The 24,968-nt window shown below is 44.5% G+C and overlaps 1 protein-coding gene and 1 long non-coding RNA gene across 2 annotated transcripts in view; one reads left to right on the top strand and one right to left on the bottom strand.

Moving 5' to 3' along the window:
- Positions 1–9,074: 9,074 nt before the first annotated feature.
- Positions 9,075–24,968, bottom strand: part of LOC143926703 (uncharacterized) — a 125,238-nt gene continuing 109,344 nt past the window's right edge. The window contains exons 2-3 of the long non-coding RNA XR_013262122.1: positions 9,463–9,582; positions 9,075–9,266 (exon numbers count right to left, since the gene is read on the bottom strand). This is a non-coding gene — a long non-coding RNA (uncharacterized LOC143926703). The remainder of the gene's footprint in view (positions 9,267–9,462; positions 9,583–24,968) is intronic.
- LOC143926783 (cytochrome P450 4B1-like) overlaps positions 14,264–24,968 on the top strand; it is a 110,690-nt gene continuing 99,985 nt past the window's right edge. Inside the window, exon 1 of the mRNA XM_077450830.1 lies at positions 14,264–14,392. Coding sequence (XP_077306956.1) covers positions 14,264–14,392 — 129 coding nt within the window. The remainder of the gene's footprint in view (positions 14,393–24,968) is intronic.

The raw sequence follows: 24,968 nt of genomic DNA, 5'->3' as shown, positions 1-24,968 counted from the left end.
ATACATGGGGGTACTATAGAGTAATCTATACTACTATACTATCCTGTACTTATCTGTATGGACACACCCAGGAGGTAAGCTAGTTGGTGGGTAATGTGCATAGTGCAGGGGTCAGTGGTGGGTAATGTGCATAGTGCCGGGGTCAGTGGTGGGTAATGTACATAGTGCAGGGGTCAGTGGTGGGTAATGTATATAGTGCAGGGGTCAGTGGTGGGTAATGTGCATAGTGCCGGGGTCAGTGGTGGGTAATGTGCATAGTGCCGGGGTCAGTGGTGGGTAATGTACATAGTGCAGGGGTCAGTGGTGGGTAATGTGCATAGTGCAGGGGTCAGTGGTGGGTAATGTACATAGTGCAGGGGTCAGTGGTGGGTAATGTGCATAGTGCAGGGGTCAGTGGTGGGTAATGTACATAGTGCAGGGGTCAGTGGTGGGTAATGTACATAGTGCAGGGGTCAGTGGTGGGTAATGTACATAGTGCAGGGGTCAGTGGTGGGTAATGTACATAGTGCAGGGGTCAGTGGTGGGTAATGTACATAGTGCAGGGGTCAGTGGTGGGTAATGTACATAGTGCAGGGGTCAGTGGTGGGTAATGTACATAGTATTGGGGTTGTTGGTCGGTAATGTCCAGAGATGGAGCAATTCCAGTAATCAACCAAAATCCAGAGATAATTTCCAGTATTGCCCAGTCAGTTCCAGAAACTTCATAAGTATGGAGATTGGTCCCACCATGTAGTCCCCTCCTCCATGTTGGCTGGTGTCCTGCCTGTATACAGTATATTCTATCTATCTACCTATTGTGAAGTGTGAGGCCCTGCCACTGTGTAAGTATAGGGAAAAGCAACACGGGGCGCACTATGCAGAGTGTGGGGCTCCCGTGACTCTGAGTGGAGAAAAGTGGACATTCTGTTTTCTCCAGGTTTTGTAAGGAGGTGGGTAATGTAGTGAAGGGGTCCTGGATCGGGGTCTGGAGCTTGAAGGCTTCAGAGTGTCTTGGGTGGGATGAAGCCTTCAATCCAGTGTCCGGGTCTTACTGGAGATTTGCAGGTGTGCTGACTCGTTAAGCAAGCAAGGAGTTGGCCATAATGTGGGCCCCATCAGAAGATGGCTGGGTGCTCCTCCCAGGAGGAGCAGTAGGTGCGCTCCTGGGCTCCTATTAGGAGAGGTTATCCACTCGAGAGACTGCACTTCATGTAGGAAAGATTCCTTCCCTCCGTCAGGTGATGGGTGTGCTGCGGTCAGGTGATGGGTATGATGCGGTCAGGTGATGGGTGTGCTGCGGTCAGGTCATGGGTATGATGCGGTCAGGTGATGGGTGTCCTGCAGTCAGGTGATGGCTGTGGTCAGGTGATGGGTGTGCGGCGGTCAGGTGATGGGTGTGCGGCGGTCAATGTCAGTAAAATCTCAGCCATGGCATGTGATCACATGACAGGTAGAAAGCCTTTGTAGCACTAACCCTGAAGGAGCTGCTGGTTTAGTTGGGCTTACCGTTACCTTCTTTTCCTCAATGATAAGGCTAGGGGTGTCCCGTTGTAGAGGGCTCAGTAACTTGAGACTGACAACAGATCCGCATAAAGGGATTTTATTTTCAAAAACGTAGACAATGAACAGTCTCTTAAAATGGGATCAGAGGGTTGGAAAAGGAAGTTCAGGTCCTCTTAATGTCAAAGTCAATACTGAAGAATTTGCTTACTTTGACTGCATCCAGAGAATAGCCAATCACAACTGGATGTCCACTCAGGTTGGACAGTCCCTCTCTCACAAGGCCTATCAGCCAACAAGGTGCTTAACTCAGGAACAAAGTCTCTGCCACAGACGTTGTTGTAGAACACGTAGGAAAACTAAACCTGTAGAACACTCGTGTGATACCTGGATCTTTCAGCCAGCTTGGCGATACCCACAAGACCGGATTCTCTTAGGTACTTCAGCTCCTCCAGGCTCTTACTAAGAAACCAACCCGTACATGGTCTTCTTCTGAAGAGTCCTCCCCTGGATAGCTTAAAGTTACTGAGTCTCTCCCAGACCGGAGACCCAACCACCTCAGAATCCTCCTATAGTTTCCTTGTCTCAGGCTAGCCAGCCCCGAGACAACAAGTCGGGTGGATATGCACCCCAGGCCATAGCCTTCCTGGGGGCTGGTCAGGAGGACCAGGACCATGAAGTCAGCACATCCTTCTGGACCGGAACCCCGAACCGCACGACATCCGCATCTTAAGTACCCTCTCCCAGAAAGAACAGCAAGAACGCCACTCCCACTGGGCTGGCTGCGAGAGAGAGTAATCTTAAAGCATCCAACCAGACTGTAGTTCCATGCCTGCCAGAAGAGACAGTGCCCCCTGTGGCCAGGCTGAACATCTCATAGTCCAGTCAGACTGATGCTGAAGTCCAAATTTAAACAATTGTACCCAAACCAAACTGCAGTTCAGGTGTAACCTTAAATTTAGAAAAACATAGCGCGTGCTCCTCAGGAGCCGGTGCTACACCTTTATAATAGAGGACTCTCCGTAGAGAACAATGGGGACGGGCAGGAAAATTCCATCCATATCATCCTGAAGATTGGGAGTTCTGTGTCACCATTCTCTGCCCTCTGTGTACACCAATCACCTGCCAAGCAATGAAGTAGAATTACAGCCCCCCACTGCTGGTCCTCTGCTTCCCATCCATGCTGCTGGAACTCTCAGTTCTCCGAATCCCTGAGATCTGATTGGTGGGATGGTAAGTGCCAGGGCTGGGCGTTTCCACCATTGGAAAGTCCCTGTAATTGCAGAGTGTGATCACCAGGGGGCATTGCTGTGATTTATATCCATATGTGACATATTAGTTATATCTGATCCCAGCAGACAGCTGTCATGGAGTTCTCTGCGGATCTTCTGCATCTCTTCCATCTTACTTCTCTCTTCTGTCTGACAGTACTGATAGTCAAGGTCCTCCAGATGTTCCAGAGGAGGAGGAGACTGCTGAGGGCCCTGGAGGCCTTTCCGGGGCCCCCAACCCACTGGCTGTATGGAAACAGCAAGGAGGTAGGCTGTGTTTCACTATATACATGGGGGTGCTATAGTGTAATCTATACCCCGGTACTGATACTGTACTCATCTGTATGGACACACCCAGGAGGTAGTCTGTGTGTCACTATATACATGGGGGTACTATAGACTAAACTATACTATCCTGTACTCATCTGTATGGACACACCCAGGAGGTAAGCTAAGGGTCACTATAGAGTAAACTATACTACTGTACTGATACTGTCCAATACTTTACATAGTTCAGGGGTCAGTGGTAAATAATGTACATATGTACATTATGCACCACTGACCCCTGCACTATGTACATTACCCACCACTGACCCCTGCACTATGTACATAGTACAGGGGTCAGAGGTGGGTAATGTACATAGTACAGGGGTCAGAGGTGGGTAATGTACATAGTACAGGGGTCAGTGGTGGGTAATGTACATAGTACAGTGGTCAGTGGTGGGTAATATACATAGTACTGGGGTCAGAGGTGGGTAATGTACATAGTACTGGGGTCAGAGGTGGGTAATGTACATAGTACAGGGGTCAGTGGTGGGTAATGTACATAGTACAGGGGTCAGTGGTGGGTAATGTACATAGTACAGGGGTCAGTGGTGCGTAATGTACATAGTACAGGGGTCAGTGGTGCGTAATGTACATAGTGCAGGGGTCAGTGGTGGGTAATGTACATAGTACAGGGGTCAGTGGTGGGTAATATACATAGTGCAGGGGTCAGTGGTGCGTAATGTACATAGTGCAGGGGTCAGTGGTGGGTAATGTACATAGTACAGGGGTCAGTGGTGGGTAATATACATAGTGCAGGGGTCAGTGGTGCGTAATGTACATAGTACAGGGGTCAGTGGTGCGTAATGTACATAGTGCAGGGGTCAGTGGTGCGTAATGTACATAGTACAGGGGTCAGTGGTGGGTAATGTACAATCAAACACTTACCTCTCTGGTGGTATCTTCAGTTCTCTGTGTCTTTGCTCTGCCTGGGGGTGGCATTGATGTTTATTTCTACCCAGAGGGTATCTCACCCAATCTCATTTTAATTTGCTCAGGCACAGCTCCTCCTCTTCTGGCAGCCGGTAAAAAGAGGGGTGCATTGCACATGGCTCAGAGAAGTGACATCATACTGGGCTTGGTTTACATCCGGAATAGAATGTCCAGAGATGGAGCAATTCCAGTAATCAACCCAAATCCGGAGCTAAATTCCAGTATTGCCCAGTCAGTTCCAGAAACTTCATAAGTATGGAGATTGGTCCCACCATGTAGTCCCCTCCTCCATGTTGGCTGGTGTCCTGCCTGTATACAGTATATTCTATCTATCTACCTATTGTGAAGTGTGAGGCCCTGCCACTGTGTAAGTATAGGGAAAAGCAACACGGGGCGCACTATGCAGAGTGTGGGGCTCCCGTGACTCTGAGTGGAGAAAAGTGGACATTCTGTTTTCTCCAGGTTTTGTAAGGAGGTGGGTAATGTAGTGAAGGGGTCCTGGATCGGGTACTGGAGTTTGAAGGCTTCAGAGTGTCTTGGGTGGGATGAAGCCTTCAATCCAGTGTCCGGGTCTTACTGGAGATTTGCAGGTGTGCTGACTCATTATAAGCAAGGAGTTGGCCATAACTGAGGGCCCCATCCGAAGATGACTGGGTGCTCCTCCCAGGAGGAACAGAAGGTGCGCTCCCATTAGGAGAGGTGAACCACTCGAGAGACTGCACTTCATGTTGGAGAGATTCCTTCCCTCCGTCATGTGATGGGTGTGCTGTGGTCATGTGATGGGTGTGTTGTGGTCATGTGATGGGTGTGCTGTGGTCATGGGATGGGTGTGCTGTGGTCATGTGATGGGTGTGTTGTGGTCAGGTGATGGGTGTGCTGCGGTCAGTGTCAGTAAGATCTCAGCCATGGCATGTGATCATGTGACAGGTAGAAAGCCTTTATAACGGAGGGCTCTCCGGGGAGAACAGTGGGGACTGGCAGGAAAATTCCATCCATACCATTCTGAAGGTAGATTGGGAGTTCTGTGTCACTATTCTCTGCCCTCTGTGTACACCAATCACCTGTCAGACAATGAAGTAGAATTTACAGCCCCCCACTGCTGGTCCTCTGCTTCCCATCCATGCTGCTGGAACTCTCAGGTCTCCGAATCCCTGAGATCTGATTGGTGGGATGGTAAGTGCCAGGACTGGGCGTTTCCACCATTGGAAAGTCTTTGTAATTGCAGAGTGTGATCACCAGGGGGCATTGCTGTGATTTCTATCATGATATGACATATTATATATATTTGATCCCAGCAGACAGCTGTCATGGAGTTCTCTGCAGATCTTCTGTGTCTCTTCCATCTCACTTCTCTCTTCTGTCTGACAGTACTGATAGTCAAGGTCCTCCAGATGTTCCAGAGGAGGAGGAGACTGCTGAGGGCACTGGAGGCTTTTCCGGGGCCCCCAACCCACTGGCTGTATGGAAACAGCAAGGAGGTAGGCTGTGTGTCACTATATACATGGGGGTGCTATAGAGTAATCCATACTCCGGTATTGATACTGTACTCATCTGTATGGACACACCCAGGAGGTAAGCGAAGTGTCACTATAGAGTAAACTATACTACTGTACTGATAATGTCCAATACTTTACATAGTGCAGGGGTCAGTGGTGGGTAATGTACATAGTACTGGGGTTGTTGGTGGGTAATGTACATAGTGCAGGGGTCAGTGGTGGGTAATATACATAGTGCAGGGGTCAGTGGTGGGTAATGTACATAGTGCAGTGGTGGGTAATGTACATAGTGCAGGGGTCAGTGGTGGGTAATGTACATAGTGCAGGGGTCAGTGGTGGGTAATGTACATAGTGCAGGGGTCAGTGGTGGGTAATATACATAGTGCAGGGGTCAGTGGTGGGTAATATACATAGTGCAGGGGTCAGTGGTGGGTAATATACATAGTGCAGGGGTCAGTGGTGGGTAATGTACATAGTGCAGAGGTCAGTGGTGGGTAATATACATAGTGCAGGGGTCAGTGGTGATTAATGTACATAGTGCAGGGGTCAGTGGTGGGTAATGTACATAGTGCAGGGGTCAGTGGTGATTAATGTACATAGTGCAGGGGTCAGTGGTGGGTAATGTACATAGTGCAGGGGTCAGTGGTGGGTAATGTACATAGTGCAGGGGTCAGTGGTGGGTAATGTACATAGTGCAGTGGTCAGTGGTGGGTAATGTACATAGTGCAGGGGTCAGTGGTGGGTAATGTACATAGTGCAGGGGTCAGTGGTGGGTAATGTACATAGTGCAGGGGTCAGTGGTGGGTAATATACACAGTGCAGGGGTCAGTGGTGGGTAATGTACATAGTGCAGGGGTCAGTGGTGGGTAATATACATAGTGCAGGGGTCAGTGGTGGGTAATATACATAGTGCAGGGGTCAGTGGTGGGTAATATACATAGTGCAGGGGTCAGTGGTGGGTAATGTACATAGTGCAGGGTCAGTGGTGGGTAATGTACATAGTACTGGGGTCAGTGGTGGGTAATGTACATAGTGCAGGGGTCAGTGGTGGGTAAAGTACAATCAAACACTTACCTCTCTACTGGTATCTTCTGTTCCCTATGTCTTTGCTCTGCCTGGGGGTAGCATTGATGTTTATTTCTACCCTGAGGGTATCTCACCCCCTCTAATTTTAATTTGCTCAGGCACAGCTCCTCCTCTTCTGGCAGCCGGTAAAAAGAGGGGTGCATTGCACATGGCTCAGAGAAGTGACATCATACTGAGTTTGGTTTACATCCAGAATAGAATGTCCAGAGATGGAGCAATTCCAGTAATCAACCCAAATCCGGAGCTAAATTCCAGTATTGCCCAATCAGTTCCAGAAACTTCATAAGTATGCAGATTGGTCCATGTAGTCCCCTCCTCCGTGTTGGCTGGTGTCATGCCTGTATACAGTATATTCTATCTATCTACCTATCATGAAGTGCGAGGCCCTGCCACTGTGTAAGTATAGGGAAAAGCAACACGGGGCGCACTATGCAGAGTGTGGGGCTCCCGTGTCTCTGAGTGGAGAAAAGTGGACATTCTGTTTTCTCCAGGTTTTGTAAGGAGGTGGGTAATGTAGTGAAGGGGTCCTGGATCGGGGTCTGGAGCTTGAAGGCTTCAAAGTGTCTTGGGTGGGATGAAGCCTTCAATCCAGTGTCCGGGTCTTACTGGAGATTTGCAGGTGTGCTGACTCGTTATAAGCAAGGAGTTGGCCATAACTGAGGGCCTGTTAGAATATTATTCAAAATTCATAGGAGTTAAATGAAAGAGAAAAGCGATTAGAAGGAGAGTTATTTCTAGGTGCTTCAGCTCTGAGATATATTGTGTCCGATCATTTGATACAAGGATGTGTATATGTGATATGAATGATATTTTGAATGTTATAAATTCATTTAATATGATTAATCATAATTCAGGAGGGATTGTTAGAATATTATTCCAAATTCATAATTCGGCACTCATAGGTGTTATATTATATTCATGGCAAGCATGCAAAACATATTTGGTTTTATGATTAGTTATAATAAATATAGTATGTGTGAATGACCTTGATCAATTAATTTGATATTATTCTTCTTCATCTAAAGCTGAGTATTATTAGAAGTTTCTGGTATATGAGAATAAGATATAAGGTATCTTGGTATAGAATGTCATGAGAAGACAAAAATAGACACGTATCTATGTAGATAGAGGAATAATACATATTTGTTTACATCCTGTTAGTTTGTAGTCTCAGTCATATTAATAAGTATTAGTATATAGTTACCGTATTTATCGGCGTATAACACGCACCTTTTTCCCCTTAAAATCAGGGGAAAATCGCGGGTGTGCGTGTTATACGCCGATACTCCACGATTTCCACACAATTTTTTGGGCTCTTTCAGCCGCCCAGAGCCCTTCTCGTGGCTTTCGGACGCTCTCGTACCTTCTCGGCGGCTTTCGGCCGCTCTCGGACCTTCCGAGAGCGGCCGAAAGCTGCCGAAGGTCCAAGAGCGGCCGAAAGCCTCCGAGAGCGGCCGAAAGCCTCCGAGAAGGGCCGAGGCGGCCGAAAGCCGCCGAGAAGGTCCGAGAGCGGCCGAAAGCCGCCAAGAACTCACGGGTGCCGCCGAGATACACGGGACATCTCGGCGGCGCCATTTTTAAAAACATAAGCGGACAATCTGCATGTCAAGGCTGCAATGACGAGGCTGCAATGAGGACAGGCTGCATGACAAGGCTGCAAATGACGCTGACGAGGCTGGACACCGATAAGGCTGCATTGATGGGCATTTAAATGTAAGTTTTTTTTCCTTAAATTTCCCTCCTAAAAGTTTTTTCCGTGTTATACGCCGGCGCGTGTTATTCGCCGATAAATACGGTACTTTATGTTGGTAATATGTGTTCATATTAGTAGATGTTTGGTTATATGACATTACATGATCAGCACATTACTTCAAGTATAGAGTGTTACATGTGGGCTTGTCAATCAAACTCCATATGACTCTCTGAGTTAGTATTTCCTTTTGTATAGCATATTGCTGAAGTTAGCAGAAATGAATGTGTGCCATACAAGGTTCTAAGGTTATGATGTTCACATGTAACATATGAGCCAACGCTTCCATATGGAAGGTAGGACAGACACACACACACCCACTAGGAGAGATGACACAGACATATTTACACAAAGACTTTGACAAGTTGGAATAGCTGAATTCTTCCAGAAGTCTAAGGACAACATTTCCTGCTTCTTTTTGGTTACACAAGACAGCATGGTAACAGAAGGCAGCAGCCATGAAGCACAAATGCTTTCATAAGCTTATTACAGCTTTATAACAATTCTATTTCATATATTTTTACCTACACTGAACTGAACTATTATGCCGCGTATTGAGAAAAATTTGAGAGAGAGGGATCAAATCATTAAGGATACCACGTCCCAGTAATTATCCAAAAATTAAGGAAAAAGGGGGGGGGGCAGGAAAGGGGCTGGGAGATCACCAACCCCATGGACTTTTGGGGTATCAAATCACAAAATTAACAATTGAAATAGATAAAAGGTATAATTTTATTTACATTTTACAAAATCAGTAACACAACGTTATTGTTACATTCATAAAAATAATCTTGCACGGTACAGCGTGGGAAAACATTCCAGAATTACCCAACTTTGTCCATGAAGGGAAAGAAAAAAGCTGCGATTTTCAACATGTTTCGCTCAATTTGAGCTTCTTCAGGAGATTTAAGCAGCCGATAATTGACACTAAAACAACAGAGGTATGCGATAAGTAAATATTTGATTAGTTAATGCAATCAGATAAAGTAAACATATAGAAAATACAATTAAAGAATAAATCGGTCTCTTGGAAAAGGTAATGTAATTATTGGTGAATGAGCACATAAATTCAATTACAATTACAAATTTAGTATATTACAGGTACATGATAGTAAGATCTCACCAAATTCGCCAGGACTCCCCGTATCGATACTATATTCATATGATGTCATTGAAAATCAATTACATTTGAATATAAGCTTTAGTAGCTCATGACCAGAGAGGGCGTGTCGCCATTTAGGGTCTGCAGAGAGGAACAATAGGTGGTAAGTAATTAAATAATATCTGCCAGGATAGAAATCCAAGAAAAATCCAAATGAAATAGATAAGTCAAATGAATAAAGTAAACAAGGAATCGGTATTAGTTACCTGAGAAGGTTAATTGAATCAATGCAAATACCAGAGAATCATGGTAGCATCTATTATGCCGCGTACACACGATCAGAATTCTCGTTGGAAAAGCCTTGGATAGTTTTTGCAATGGAATTTCGCTCAAGCTTGTGTTGCCTACACGCGGTCACATTAAATTCCGACCGCCAAGAACCCGGTCCGGTGACGTACAACACTACGACGAGCCACGAAAAATTAAGTGCAATGCTTCCCAGCATGCGTCTAATTGTTTCCGAGCCTGCGTAGGAATTTTGCATGTCGGAATTGCCACAGACGATCGGAATTTCTGATAGAAACCTTTTCCGTCTGAAAAATTGAGAACCTGCTCTCAATCTTTTGCTGGGCGAAATTTCCGCCAGGAAAAAGTCAGATGGAGCATACACACGGTCGCATTTTCCGATGAAAAGCTCTCGTCGGTCTTTTGCTGGCCGAATTTTACGATCGTCTGTATGCGGCGTTATACTTTTTACATTGTATTTAGGATGCCAACTGTGTGACAATAAACTCACACTTTGTTTTAAGTCAGTCTGACTATCAATGTATTCATCCAGAAACGCCCTTGAGACACAAGAATATTAGATATTATTTGTATTCTTAAATTTGGTGAGCCAGCCACAGTGGTCATTCCCCCCCCCCCACCCCCCCCGCTCCTTGACAAAGGGGGGAGACTAACACAATTTCGTGATTGATCAAGTCTCGGGGAAAAAAAAAAGATCAAAGAACCTAGAAAGAGGCGTTTGTGTTCCATCAGACGTGGACAAGAGGTCCAAGAAACTGAGCCGGCTTAAGACGAGAAATTCTTCTAAATACGGTGAGTAAAAGTTATGGAATTTATTGATGAAATAGCTAGAGAAAGCAAGCTAGAGTTTAAAGATGTGTCTTTTTATCCAAATGACAGTCACTTTTGGGCATATATGTACAATGAATGTTTACAGGCCAACACACAGATCGACAAAGGCAGATTTACTGTGATAAAAGATAAATAATGTGTTAAAATTATTAATAATCATCTTATTAAATATTCTTGTGATAAGTGATGAAGCAGCGCTAAATATGTCTTTAAAAATTATATTAATAAGGGTGTCTCTCACCCTTAACAAAGTCACGTGTGGTGTGACGTGACGTCACTTCCGGTCACGGCCGCTACTGGAAGTCTCTTTGTTTGGCACGCTTTTCTGCTGATGGCGTTTTTGGCTACTTTTAAACAGTTATGCCTATATTTTTTTTAATAAAATGCAAGTTTTTTTTACTACTACACTATGGAGGCTCTTTTCTTCTACCCTTTATCCTTGGAGAAAACTTTTTAAAAGCAACTGGTCGTGGAACTCGGTGTCTGTGGAGAAACTAGCCTGGAGATTGCTGTGACCATCTGTTTAAGATCCACCCAATGAGGAGGAAAAGGACATCGTGTGATCTGTTGATGCACAACTAGACCCATTTGGGGTCTTCCCTTGAGGTGAGACGCTAGCACTTACAGGGTGTGGATTGGAGAAAGTATACTTATAAATTATTAGTAGGCTTGTGCAATTCGTTTCGTAACGAATCGAAATTCGGCCAAATTTTGCATCTTTCGGACATTCGGATGCATCCGAATGTCCGAATAAAAAAATAACAAATTACAACGAATACGAAAGAAATATAACGAATGAATTCGAATGAATTCGACATGATTCGAAATAATTTCAACCACATTCGAAAATATTTTGTGACCCGACTTTAGGGCCATGTATATCGGGGTCACTTGGTGCTAGAAACTCCAAATTTGGATATGTTGTAGTGCTAGTATGATTGTGTTTGCATGCCAAATTTGGGATTTCTAGCTATAAGTGACCCCGAGATATGTGGCCCCAAAATCGGGTCGCAAAATGTTATTAGTTATTAGAGCAGAGAATGACATTTTGCGACCCGATTTTGGGGCCACATATCTCGGGGTCACTTATAGCTAGAAACCCCAAATTTGGTATGCAAACACAATAGTACTAGCACTACAACATATCCAAATTTGGAGTTTCTAGCACCAAGAGACCCCGAGATACATGGCCCTAAAGTCGGGTCACAAAATATTTTCGAATGCATTCGAAATAATGTCGAATCATGTTGAAATCATTTCGAATCCGGTAGAAATATTTTCGAATTTGGTTGAAATATTTTCGAATGTGGCCGATTTTTCTAATTCGGTAGAAAACTAAACGAAATCTGAAAACGAATTTAAGGAAGTTAACAAATATAACTAAACGAAATTAATGAATTAACGAATTAAAACTAAACAAAACTAAACGAATTTTTTCCTTTTGCACATGTCTAATTATTAGCTGCATTAGAAATCTTTCTTTTCCTTGACGTATATACCCATATAAAGACTATTTTTGCTTAGCAATTGAAGATTCATCTGTCAACTTTATGAACTTTATTATTTACATATTATTGCATTATTTTGCACAGTTAGTTTTTTTGGAGTTATATCAGCCATCTTGGAGGGGGTGGAGCACCATGACGTAGGTGCGCCAGAGATACCTCGGAAGCCCTAACCTCCCGCTAACCCTGCGCTCTCCCTCCTCTTCCCTCCTCAGCAATATGCTGCTGTTCCGGTTCGCCGTGTAGCTAAATGTCAGCCCGCTCAGCCGAACCGCTCAGCTGATCTCCAGTGCGCCTGTACCCTATTCCGCCCCGGCAGTCGGCCGGACATTACGCCGCTGGCATACCTGCAGCTAGCCGAGAGGGTTCAGCGGAGGAGAAGGATACAGCGCCGACCCCGTGGAGCTTGACGCTGGGATGTGTGGCAATTCGCAGAAGCAGGTAGAGCGGCTGAGACACACAGCGGTACAGTAGCCTGAAGCTCTATTCTCCTGGACCGGGTGAGCGGTGTAGCGTGACACTACGGAAGGCTCTTTTTCTACCAGACCGGGTGAGTGTTCCAGGTGGCTGTTGTGGATGGGACTATTTGTGATAGAAGTTTTTGAGGACTCTCCCGCGCCCCTCCGGCTAGAGACATCTGGACTACGGAGGTAAGGCGGATAGGGGAGAGCGAATACAGCATACAATGTATGATGGACATTGAGCAGCTGGGCCAGATTGGAAAGGTCCATAAGGACATTAGCAAGCGTCTATCTGTGGTGGCTGTTTAAAGTTCGAAGCAGAGAAGAGCTGTAGATAGCAAGGGGGGATGCTTTAAAAGAGGAGAAGGAGGGAAAAAAAAAAAGGAAAAAGAGCATGTTTGATCCAGAGTTTGATGAATGAGAATAAAGGAGAAACACGCTTTTGAGGTGGCTCGTATTGTCTTATTGTTTGAAGTGGATGGTTCTCCCCTCATAATACAATGCATAGACGGTGGTTTAATAAAAGGTTGGTGATGCTGGATGATCTCTGCTATATTGGGCCTGACAAAGGTGGTATCAAGCTATGAACCCTATCAGCAATAATTAACTACTAATATCTACCACTAACTGAGCAAGTTTAAGGACAATTATTGTGGAATTACTGTGGACTTCTCATGTACTCCCTTTGAGACGTAGTAACTAACTATTAATGGAATCTGGACGGAGCAAGAAGAATTAAAATAAAAAATATTAAGGACTGTTTGATATTGGTTGGGTATCGGTGCAATAATTGCCTAAAATATCATTGGAGCATTACTGATCCCTATTGGGTACTGTTAAGTTAAGTGAAAATATCGGTCCTATTGGTATTTGGTTCATAACGACTAAAAAACGACTAGGGAAGAAGAAAAAAAAAAAAGAAAAAGAAACTGAGTTGCATATCTGAAACCTGAGAGGAAATCTAAGTAAGAAAAGGAGACCGGTACCAAAGATCAACACTTTTGAAAGATCGATCTAAGACTAAAGTGGGACTTTGGGACCGTGGGGGAATGTTGGCTGTTGGGTGTATATTTCATTAAGGATTAGTTAGAGCTACCTCATAGGGGTGCAAGACAGGAGGCTGGCCAGTGGGGAACATAGGCTCAGTGACATATTGGGTTATTTGTGGGCCCAGCCACCCCCTACCCCCCCCCCTCCCACCTCCCCCATTTATTTTTTATTTATTTTTTATTTATTTTCTGCCTGAAAAATGTTCTTGGTGAAAGTAAGCTTAGGGATAGTTGTTGGGAGGGGAGGAAAGAAAGCTTTAAACCAGGTAAAATCCGGACTGCTGTAAGGGCGCGGCCAATATGAAAGGGAAATCGGGGAAAGCAAATAAAACAATCACTCCAGTTTCAAGTCCTGTAGGCATACAGAAATATATGGCTGCCAACTCTAGTATAAGAGAAGAAGAGATTGGGAGTCCTAGAGCAGAAAAATCACTGCGGTCTGGACCTAGTAGACAAAAAGGGGAAGAGAGTAGAGGGGGGAAGATTACAACCTCAAGGACAACAGGACCCAATAAAAATGAGGAAAGATCACAAGCTAGTGATATAAGGCAGAAAGGTCCCCAAGAGAGGGGGGGGGAAGTGGGCGCAGAGGGAGGAGATTTAGGTTTAAGAGAGAATGCTCAGGCCCCCTCCATAGAAAAAGGCTCGCAAATAAGTGATGTTTTCAAGAATGGAAGCATCTTTGAAAGCGGAAATTGCAGTAGTTAGAGCAGATATTGGCCAGGTTCTGAAGAGAGTGGAGGAAATAGAAGATAGGGTGGAAGCCCATGAGCAAAAGATAGAAGAAATTCTTGATCAGGTAACAGCCCTTCAGAGAGGAAATAGAACACTTATGTATAGGTTAGAAGATCAGGTAAATAGGAGTAGGAGAAAGAACTTGTGAATAAAAGGACTCCCTGAAATTCATAGCAATTCAGCGCTTAGAGAAATAGCCCAACAAATATTTAACCCTTTGTTAGATAAGGAAGCTTCAGATCCACTCAGAATAGACAGAATTCATAGATTGGCACGACCCCCAGGATTAAGATCAGAAGCCCCGCGGGATGTAATAGTGAGATTTCACTATGTTGAGGAAAAAACTCAGGTAGTGGGAAAAATTAGAACACTACCAGGGGTGACCTATGGGGGCGCGGAATTGCAGATCTACTCTGATTTAGCGGTTGAGACATTGAGAAGAAGGAGGCGATTAAAACCGCTTACGGAGCGGATGGTTGCAGCCGATATCTCATATCAATGGGGGTTTCCAGCATGCCTGATAGGAAGAAAGGAGGGACGCTCTGCAGTTCTGCGCTTCCTGGAAGACTTTCACGATTTCTGCGAGCGTCTAGATATAAATCCCCCCCCCCCACAGTTAGATTGGGAAAGGGAAGAGGATATCGGGGACCTATGGAATGGGCCCAAAAGCAACAGAGTTCAGAGCAAGGTGGAAGGAGAGAGGAAAGGTTAATAATCCTTGATTTTAATTTAAAGGGCACAAAAGTAGAAGGTCAGGATGGAGGGGGAGGGGGGGTGGGAGGAGGGAGGGGGCAAGAGAGGTCTCTGACGGACTGGGGGTGTGAACCCCAGGGATACTATGGGAGATAGGTGGCCGCAAATAACGGTCAGCCTGAACCATAGTTAACGGGAAAGAGGGAGCCCTGCCCAGTCTTGCGAGACATTTTGTTACAGGACAGGGGGGGAGGGAGAAGGAAGGGGGGGGGTTATAGGAGGGTTTTTCTTTTTTGTGTGTTTTTTTTTTTTTCTTGTTATGTGTGTTCTCACTCGCTCCTTCCATAGAGGTAGTATGACAGGTATATTCCTGGGTCTCACCAGACGCTCCCAAAAAAGGGGGGGGGGAAGCAACCAGGCGACAGAAGGGAGTTATGGTAATAATTAATGTAGTTACTTATAATGTAAGGGGTTTAAATACAAAAAGGAAAAGATACATGATAAATGATGAACTAAAATACCTGGGAGCAAATATAGTATGTCTCCAGGAGACACATATAACCCATACCTCAGGTATTAGATTAAATTCGGTTAATTTCCAGGTATGGATCTACGGGGATACTCTCTCCCCGTACTCTAGAGGTATAGCGATAGGGTTTGGTAGAACAATGAGGTTTGAATTAGAGGAGCGGCTTGTGGACCCTGAGGGAAGGTACCTGTGTATTAAAGGTAAATTGTTTAACAAGAAATATACAATTGTGAATGTATATGCACCCAGGCCCGGACTGGGACAAAAAACAGGCCCGGGCAATTTAGACTGAGCAGCCAATTTTCCAGCAACCGCCCGTTCGCGAGGGCGGTTGGTGACGGGATAATCACGGAGTCGGTGCTCCGCACTCTAATGTGGCATTGTGATATAAAGGGGACAGCACTGTAAAGGAAACTGTAATGATTACAGTCCCCCTTTTCAGTGCAGTTCCCTTTTCATCACAGTGCCCCTACCAATCACAGCGCCCCATCACAGTGCCCCTACCAATCACAGCCCTCCATCACAGTGCCCCTACCAATCACAGCGCCCCATCACAGTGCCCCTACCAATCACAGCCCTCCATCACAGTGCCCCTACAAATCACAGACCCCCGTCACAGTGTCCCTTGCAGTCATACCCCCCTCTCTGCCTCCCCTGCGCAGTCCTACCTTTGGCAGGGCAGAGGCAGGATTCAGCCTGTGTGTCCTCTACCAGCTCTCCCACCCCTCCATTGATGTCATCCTATCAGCAAAGTAGGGCACGGGAGGAGCTGTAGATCTGGATCCTATTAACAAACGGATGATTACCCACTTGTTGATGTGAAAATAATCCCGCTCTCTCTGCAGATCTCCATCTCCTCCCGCCCCCTACTCTGCTGATAGGATGATATTGTTGGAAGGGTGGGAGAGCCAGTAGAGGACACACAGGCATAACCACATAGTATGCCCCTCTCTCAAGCACTCTGTATATCAGATCTATGTCAGTAGAACACTCTCTCAAATAATGATGGGGTTGGCTTTAAATGCTGTGATCATCTTTTTTCATCTATAATATTTTAGGCTCTCATTTTTCTTTTTTCCCCTCTTTCTGGGTTTTTATTCTTCATGTTCTTTCATTTTTATACTTTATTTATTATTATTTTTATTTCTTCTTTTTTTTCCCTTTTCTTTTTATTATTTATATATTTTTTTTTATTTTTTATAATTTTTATTTTATTTTTATATTTATTAATATTTTTATTTTTTCACACTTTTATTTTTTTCTTACTTAGGTAATTTTCTTTACTTTTTTTTTAAAGTTAATTTTCCAACATTTTTCTTAGTTTCACATTATCCTCTTAATTTGTCTATTTTTCCCACTCATTTTTTCCTTTTTTACTATTCTCATTTCTCTTATTTTTTTATTTTTCACTCGTATTTTTCTTTTATTTTCCTCTCCTTTGTCTCTTTTTTTTGTCTCTTTTTCTTTATATATCCCCCCTTTTTTCTATCCGTTCTTCTTCCCACCTTCCTCTCTTCTTCCCCCTTTCTTATCTCCTTTTTGCCGCCATTTATCTTTATCTATTTACACTTTCCTCCTGTGTCCTCTATTACTCCCTGGACTGCCTTCTCACTTACCTGTTTTCCTTCCTTGTGTCTCCCTTCCTTGTATACACTCTGAATTGGCTTGACGTCTCTCTCACGTTTACGTCCATTCAAAGCCCTGGCAGCGTCCCGTTGCCTAGCAATCGTCGACCGCAGTACGCATGCGCGTCCATTCAAAGCCCTGGCAGCGTCCCGTTGCCTAGCAATCGTCGGCCGCAGCACGCATGCGCGTTCAGTGTACAGATCTCCGGCTCCTCCAGCCCCTGTTCTGCTGATAGATGACATCGCCGGCAGGGGAGGAGAGCCTGGAGAGGAGACACAGGCACAGCCGCACAGCGGGAGGTGAGCGGGGACCGCGGCCTGTGTTAACCCTCTCCAGGCCGCGGTCACCGATTACCTCCCGCTGTGCAGCCCGGCCATCATCAGGCATCAGATCACGGCCCCAAGGTTGAGCCCGGCGGCCCCGGCCCACCGGGCAAATGCCCGGTATGCCCTATGGCCAGTCCGGGCCTGTATGCACCGAATAAGAACCCGGATAAATTCCTTAAAAAAGTGCTTAATAAAATAGAAGGTTTTAAAGAAGGGAAATTGATATTAGCAGGAGACCTCAATTGGAGTATTGACCCTAAAGTAGATACGACAGGGGGAGGGGATTGGATTTCCGAACACAAACATAGAGCGGTACTAAAAGTTTTAGCAACTTTCCAACTACAGGATGCTTGGAGGATACTCCATCCGAGAGATCGGGATTATACATGCTTTTTCCCGGTCCACGGCTCCTTTTCCAGGATAGACTATATCTTCCTGGAACACCAGCTTTTATCAGCACTTAAAAAGGCTGAAATAAAAACAATAATGGTGTCAGACCATGCACCAGTAAAAATTCAGCTGGAGTTAAAGGAAGCTGGTGGACCGGGGTTAAACAGGAGGCATAATGAATCACTGATACAGGACAAGGACTCAGTCCGTAAGATTGAGCAGGAGTTGGAACAATTTTTTAGATGGAATGACACCCCGGGAACCTCCAGCACAATATTATGGGAATCACACAAAGTAGTAATAAGAGGGGTATTAATAGGGATCGGAGCAGGAAAAAAGAGAGAAAGGGAAAAAAGGAAAACTCAATTGTACGAGGAAATTCAGAAATTGGAGCAGAGTACGAGACCCAAAGGAGTTCCGGAAAGACAGGACTTGATAATGAAGAAGAAGGAATTAGAGAATTGCTTAGAACAGGAGAGGATAGCTGCCTATCATATCCTTAGCAAGGAGAGATATCAATGGGGAAATAAATCAAGTAAACGGTTGGCTAGAATGGTAAAGGAGAAACAGAGTAGAACTTTCATTTCAAGAGTGAGAGATAGGGAAGGGGAAGTACAAAACACGTCAGAGAATATAGCGAATACATTTCATTCATATTATAGTGCCCTATATAAAATAGATCAAACAGATAGGGAGGAGAATGAGGTGCAAGAGGAAATGAGGGACTACCTGAAGGGGTTAGATCTCCCCAGGGCTGGTCAAGAAGAAATGGATGCATTAGAAGCCCCAATATCAAGTGAGGAGGTGGAGAGAGCAATTAAAAATACAACATCAGGAGGATGCCCTGGCCCAGATGGGTTCCCCATTTCCTATAATAAGAAATTTCGAAAACAGTTAGTGCCTAAATTGTGTGATTATTTTAATGTAGTGGGGAGGGGAGAGAAATTCAGAGAAGAGACACTTCTGGCGCATATAGCTTTGATCCTGAAAGAAGCAAAGGATCCTATGGCAGTTGAAAGCTATAGACCAATCTCACTATTGAATTCAGATATTAAATTGTTCCCAAAAATTATTGCGGAACGATTAAAGCCTTATATGCCAGACTGGATACAGAAAGATCAGGTGGGGTTTATTCAAGGGAGGGAGGGGAGAGATACAGTGGTGTGAAAAAGTGTTTGCCCCCTTCCTCATTTCCTGTTCCTTTGCATGTTTGTCACACTTAAGTGTTTCGGAACATCAAACCAATTTAAACAATAGTCAAGGACAACACAAGTAAACACAAAATGCAATTTGTAAATGAAGGTGTTTATTATTAAAGGTGAAAAAAAATCCAAACCATCATGGCCCTGTGTGAAAAAGTGATTGCCCCCTAAACCTAATAACTGGTTGGGCCACCCTTAGTAGCAACAACTGCAACCAAGCGTTTGCGATAACGTGCAATGAGGCTTTTACAGCGTCCTGGAGGAATTTTGGCCCACTCATCTTTGCAGAATTGTCCTAATTCAGTTACATTAGAGGGTTTTCGAGCATGAACGGCCTTTTTAAGGTCATACCACAACATCTCAATAGGATTCAGGTCAGGACTTTGGCTAGGCCACTCCAAAGTCTTCATTTTGTTTTTCTTCAGCCATTCGGTGGTGGACTTGCTGGTGTGTTTAGGATCATTGTCCTGCTGCAGAACCCAAGTTCGTTTCAGCTTGAGTACACGAACAGATGGTCGGACATTCTCCTTCAGGATCTCTTGGTAGACAGCAGAATTCATAGTTCCTTTTATCACGGCAAGTCTTCCAGGTCCTGAAGCAGCAAAACAGCCCCAGACCATCACACTACCACCACCATATTTTACTGTTGGTATAATGTTCTTTTTATGAAATGCAGTGTTCCTTCTACGCCAGATATACTTGGACACACACCTTCCAAAGAGTTCCACTTTTGTCTCATCGGTCCACAGAATGTTGTCCCAAAAGTCTTGGGGATCATCAAGATGTGTTGTGGAGAAATTGAGACGAGCTTTGATGTTCTTTTTGCTCAGCAGTGGTTTTCTCCTTGGAACTCTGCCATGCAGGCCATTTTTGCCCAGTCTTTTCCTGATGGTGGAGGCATGAACGCTGACCTTAACTGAGGCAAGTGAGGCCTGCAGTTCCTTGGACGTTGTTGTGGGGTCTTTTGTGACCTCTTGGATGAGTCGTCGCTGCGCTCTTGGGGTAATTTTGGGCGGCCGGCCACTCCTGGGAAGGTTCACCACTGTTCCATGTCTTCGCCATTTGTGGATAATGGCTCTCACTGTGGTTCGCTGGATTCCCAAAGCTTTGGAAATGGCTTTATAACCCTTTCCAGACTGATAGATCTCAATTACTTTCTTTCTCAATTGTTCCTGAATTTCTTTGGGTCTCGGCATGATGTGTAGCTTTTAAGGATCTTCTGGCGGACCTTACTGTGTCAAGCAGCTCCTATTTAAGTGATGCCTTGATTGTGAACAGGTGTGGCAATAATCAGGCCTGGGTGTGGCTAGAGAAATTGAACTCAGGTGTGGACAACCACAGTTATAGTATGTTTTAACAAGGGGGGCAATCACTTTTTCACACAGGGCCATGATGGTTTGGATTTTTTTTCATCTTTAATAATAAACACCTTCATTTACAAATTGCATTTTGTGTTTACTTGTGTTGTCCTTGACTATTGTTTAAATTGGTTTGATGTTCCGAAACACTTAAGTGTGACAAACATGCAAAGGAACAGGAAATGAGGAAGGGGGCAAACACTTTTTCACACCACTGTAATTCATCGAAGACCATAATGTTAATACAGGAAGCTACTAGGCAGGGCGCCCCCACGGTACTCATGTCAATAGATGCCGAAAAGGCATTTGACAGGGTCAGCTGGCGGTTCCTTTTTGAAACTTTGAAATATCGGGGGATAGGAGAGAGGATGAGGGGTTGGATAGAAGCCCTGTATTTTTGCCCCAAAGCCAGAATAAGAATCAATGGGACCCTGTCCTGCCCCCTTGAGCTCTTTAACGGGACAAGACAGGGTTGCCCACTCTCCCCACTCCTCTTCATAATGGCACTAGAACCCCTTCTGGCGGCCATAAGGAAAAATCAAGACATCCAAGGGATATGGGTGGAAGGGAGGGAGTACAAGATCGCTGCTTTTGCGGACGACCTCCTGCTCTATATTTCTAACCCCAGAACCTCTATTCCGGTGATTTTGAAGGAACTTTCAAAATTTGGTATTCTCTCCAATTTCAAAGTGAATATGACCAAATCGGAAATTTTAAACTTAAACCTATCGGTAGAGGACCAGAGTGCAATTCAAAGTCAATTACCCTTCAGGTGGTGTAAGAAAGAACTTGGGTATCTGGGAATAAAGTTGACGGTAAAGGCGGGGGATCTGTTTGGGGCCAACTATATCCCTCTTCTGAATAAAATTAAAAAGCAATTAGGAATGATTCAGTATAAAGCTCTTTCATTGATGGGGAAAGTAAATGCAATAAAAATGGTTATATTACCAATATTCATATATACATGTCAAATGGTCCCAATCCCCCTTCCACAAATGTACCTTAATAAATTAAAATCCATGATTATAAGATTTATCTGGAGAGGTAAAACTGCGCGGATTGCATTTAATATAATAGCTAGAGGAAAGGATAGAGGGTGGCTTGGCAGTACCTGACCTCAAAAAGTATTATGAGGCTATTGTTATGTCTAGAATAACAGACTGGACCCATAATAAAAAGGGTAAGGACTGGGTGGAATTAGAATATAATTTAAGTAAGAGGGAAATAGGGGGTTTAATATGGATCCCGGCACGATTTAGAGAATTAGGGGTTAACACAAGTATATTGACAAAAAAATTCACTGGGGGTTTGGGACACAATAAATAAGAGACAGAATTGGGAGTATAATTCACCATTAACCCCGATACTAGACACAATTTTTTTTAGGCCTGGGCAAGAGGAATACGTATTTTAGTAGGTGGGCTAAAAAAAGATAATATTAGACTACAGGACGTTATGGTAGGAAATAGATTATGCACATATGAGGAAATTATAGGGAAATGGGGACATAAAACACTCGATAGATGGAGATATTCACAATTACATTATTTTTCCCAGTCTTTGCCACAGCCATTGAGAGGAAAGGAGCACCTTAGACCTCTGGAGAAGTTACTAGAGAGCCCCCCAGAAGCTGGAAAAAAGGATATCAAAAATATACAAAATTTTGATATGCGAAGTAGACCATAAATATCCTGCGTATTTAGGAAAGTGGGAGCGAGAGATAGGATCGCTAAGTAACGACGAACATAGGAATAAGATCATGAGGCGAACTTATTCGGTAGCTAAAGATATGCAAATGTCCTATAAACTTTTAGCAAGGTGGTATATAACCCCACAAAAAGGGAATAAAATCAACGGAGAGATCCCTTCAACGTGTTGGAGAGGCTGCCCGGAGTTGGTAACTTTTGCGCATTTGTGGTGGCATTGCCCCAAAATAAAGATTATATGGGGAAAAAATAATTGAAGCTAGCTTCAAAATAACAGGAGTAAAGATTAGGAAGTGCCCATGGGTTTGTCTATTCCATGATTCAGAAAAGGGGGAAGGGCAATATGGGAACTCCCTGATCCCCTGTCTATTGAACGCCGTGAAGGCGTTGATACCGCGAAGATGGAAGAATCAGGAACCCCCCATCAATGAAAGAGTGGGTAGAAAGGTTGGAAAGAATAAGAATTATTGAGGAGACAATATACAAATCAGAGGAAAAAGAGGAGAGATACTATAAGAGGTGGCAGCAATGGTTGCAGTTCAGAAAAACTGAAAATTATATGAGACTACTTGAATGTTAGATAGATTTAAGGAAGGAAGGAGTGCGTGAGAAGAGGGGTAGAGGGGCAGTGGAAGCCCTTATGGGCTCTAAGCTGTCCGAAGGGGGAGGGGGGAGGAAAAGGGGAAAGGAATTATTTTGTTACTTGATATAGAAATTTGTGTATGGATGGAATTGTCCTGTTTTTTTCTTTTTTCTTTTTGTAAAAGTGAAATAAAAAACCTGAAAATAAAGAATAGATAAAAAAAAAAAAAAAAAAATATCAGCCATCTTGGTGAATTATTCCATTTGATGTTATTGCACCAGTTTGCACATTAACCACTTGCTTACTGGGCACTTAAACCCCCTTCCTGCCCAGACCAATTTTCAGCTTTCGGTGCTCTCACACTTTGAATGACAATTACTCAGTCATGCAAACACTGTACCCAAATGAATTTTTTGTCCTTTTTTTTCCCCACAAATAGAGCTTTCTTTTGGTGGTATTTGATCAAATTAGTAATTTTTCTTCATAAATTTTGGCCACAATTTATACTGCTACATATCTTTGGTAAAAATAACCCAAATTAGTGGATATTATTTGGTCTTTGTGAAAGTTAGAGAGTCTACAAGCTGTGGTGCAAATCGCACAAAATTTATCACATCTGATGTACTGGTGGTCTATCTCACTTCTTGTGACCCGAACAAGTCAGGAAAGTACAAATACCCCCCAAATGACCCCTTTTTGGAAAGTAGACATTCCAAGGTATTTAGTAAGAGGAATGGTGAGCTTTTTGATGTTGTCATTTTTTTCCCACAATTCTTTGCAAAATTAAGATTTTTCATTTTTTTAATTTTTTTCCACAAAATTGTCATTGTAATAGGTTATTTCTCTCACATGGCATGTGTATACCACAAATGACACCCCCAAAAAAGTTCTGCTAGTCCTCCTGAGTATTACAATACCACACGTGTGGGACTTTTTCACAGCCTGGCCACATAGAGAGGCCCAACATGCAGGGAGCGCCATCAGGTGTTCTAGGAGCATAAATTACACATCTAACTTGTTGACTACCCATTACACTTTTGAAGGCCCTGGAGCCTGGAGGCCCTGGACAATGACACATGACACTGATGACAGATGGCACTGATACGTGGCAATGATGACACTTATACGTGGCACTGATGACAGGTGACACTGATGACAGATGGCACTATGTGGCACTGATGACACGTGGCACTGATGACAGATGGCACTTATACATGGCACTGGGGACAAATGGCACTGACAACAGGTGGCACTGGGGACAGATAGCACTAACAGGTGGCACTGGGGACAGATAGCACTAACAGGTGGCACTGGGGACAGATAGCACTAACAGGTGGCACTGGGGACAGATAGCACTAACAGGTGGCACTGGGGACAGATAGCACTAACAGGTGGCACTGGGGGCAGGTAGCACTGGGGAGGATGGCACTGGGGAGGATGGCACTGGGGGAGGATGGCACTTTTTTTAAACTTTTTTTTAAACTTTTTTTTTTTTTCACACTTACGGCCGCTGCAGCCATTCATCTCTCCCCTCTCACACTCTGTCTGTGTGAGGAGGGAGAGCGGCGCTGAGAGATGATCTCATATGTTTATGATACTCCAACAGGCTGGTGACAGGTACTCCGTTACTCCGACGGGCTGGTGACAGGTACTCGGGTACTCCAACAGGCTGGTGACAGGTATTTGGGTACTCAGATGAACCGTGACAGGTACTCGGGTACTCAGATGGACTGTGACAGGTACTCAGGTACTCAGATGGGTTGTGACAGGTACTCGGGTACTCAGATGGGCTGTGACAGGTACTCGGGTACTCAGATGGGCTGGGACAGGTACTCAGGTACTCGGGTACTCAGATGGGCTGGGACAGGTACTCGGGTACTCAGATGGGCTGGGACAGGTGGGACAGGTACTCAGGTACTCTGGTACTCAGATGGGCTGGAACAGGTACTCAGGTACTCGGGTACTCAGAAGGGCTGACAGGTGCTTAGGTACTCGGATACTCAGATGGACTGTGACAGGTACTCAGGTACTCGGGTACTCAGATGGTCTGGGACAGGTACTTGGGTACTTAGATGGGCTGACAGGTACTCGGGTACTCAGATGGGCTGACAGGTACTCGGGTACTCAGATGGGCTGGGACAGGTACTCAGGTACTCAGATGGACTGTGACAGGTACTCGGGTACTCAGATGGGCTGTGACAGGTACTCGGGTACTCAGATGGGCTGG

Source organism: Lithobates pipiens, unplaced genomic scaffold (assembly GCF_037356315.1).
Source record: "Lithobates pipiens isolate NorthernLeopardFrog02 unplaced genomic scaffold, aLitPip1_a1.2 Scaffold_23, whole genome shotgun sequence".
In the NCBI taxonomy this organism is placed as follows: domain Eukaryota; kingdom Metazoa; phylum Chordata; class Amphibia; order Anura; family Ranidae; genus Lithobates; species Lithobates pipiens.
This window is presented reverse-complemented; position numbering and strand designations above follow the sequence as displayed.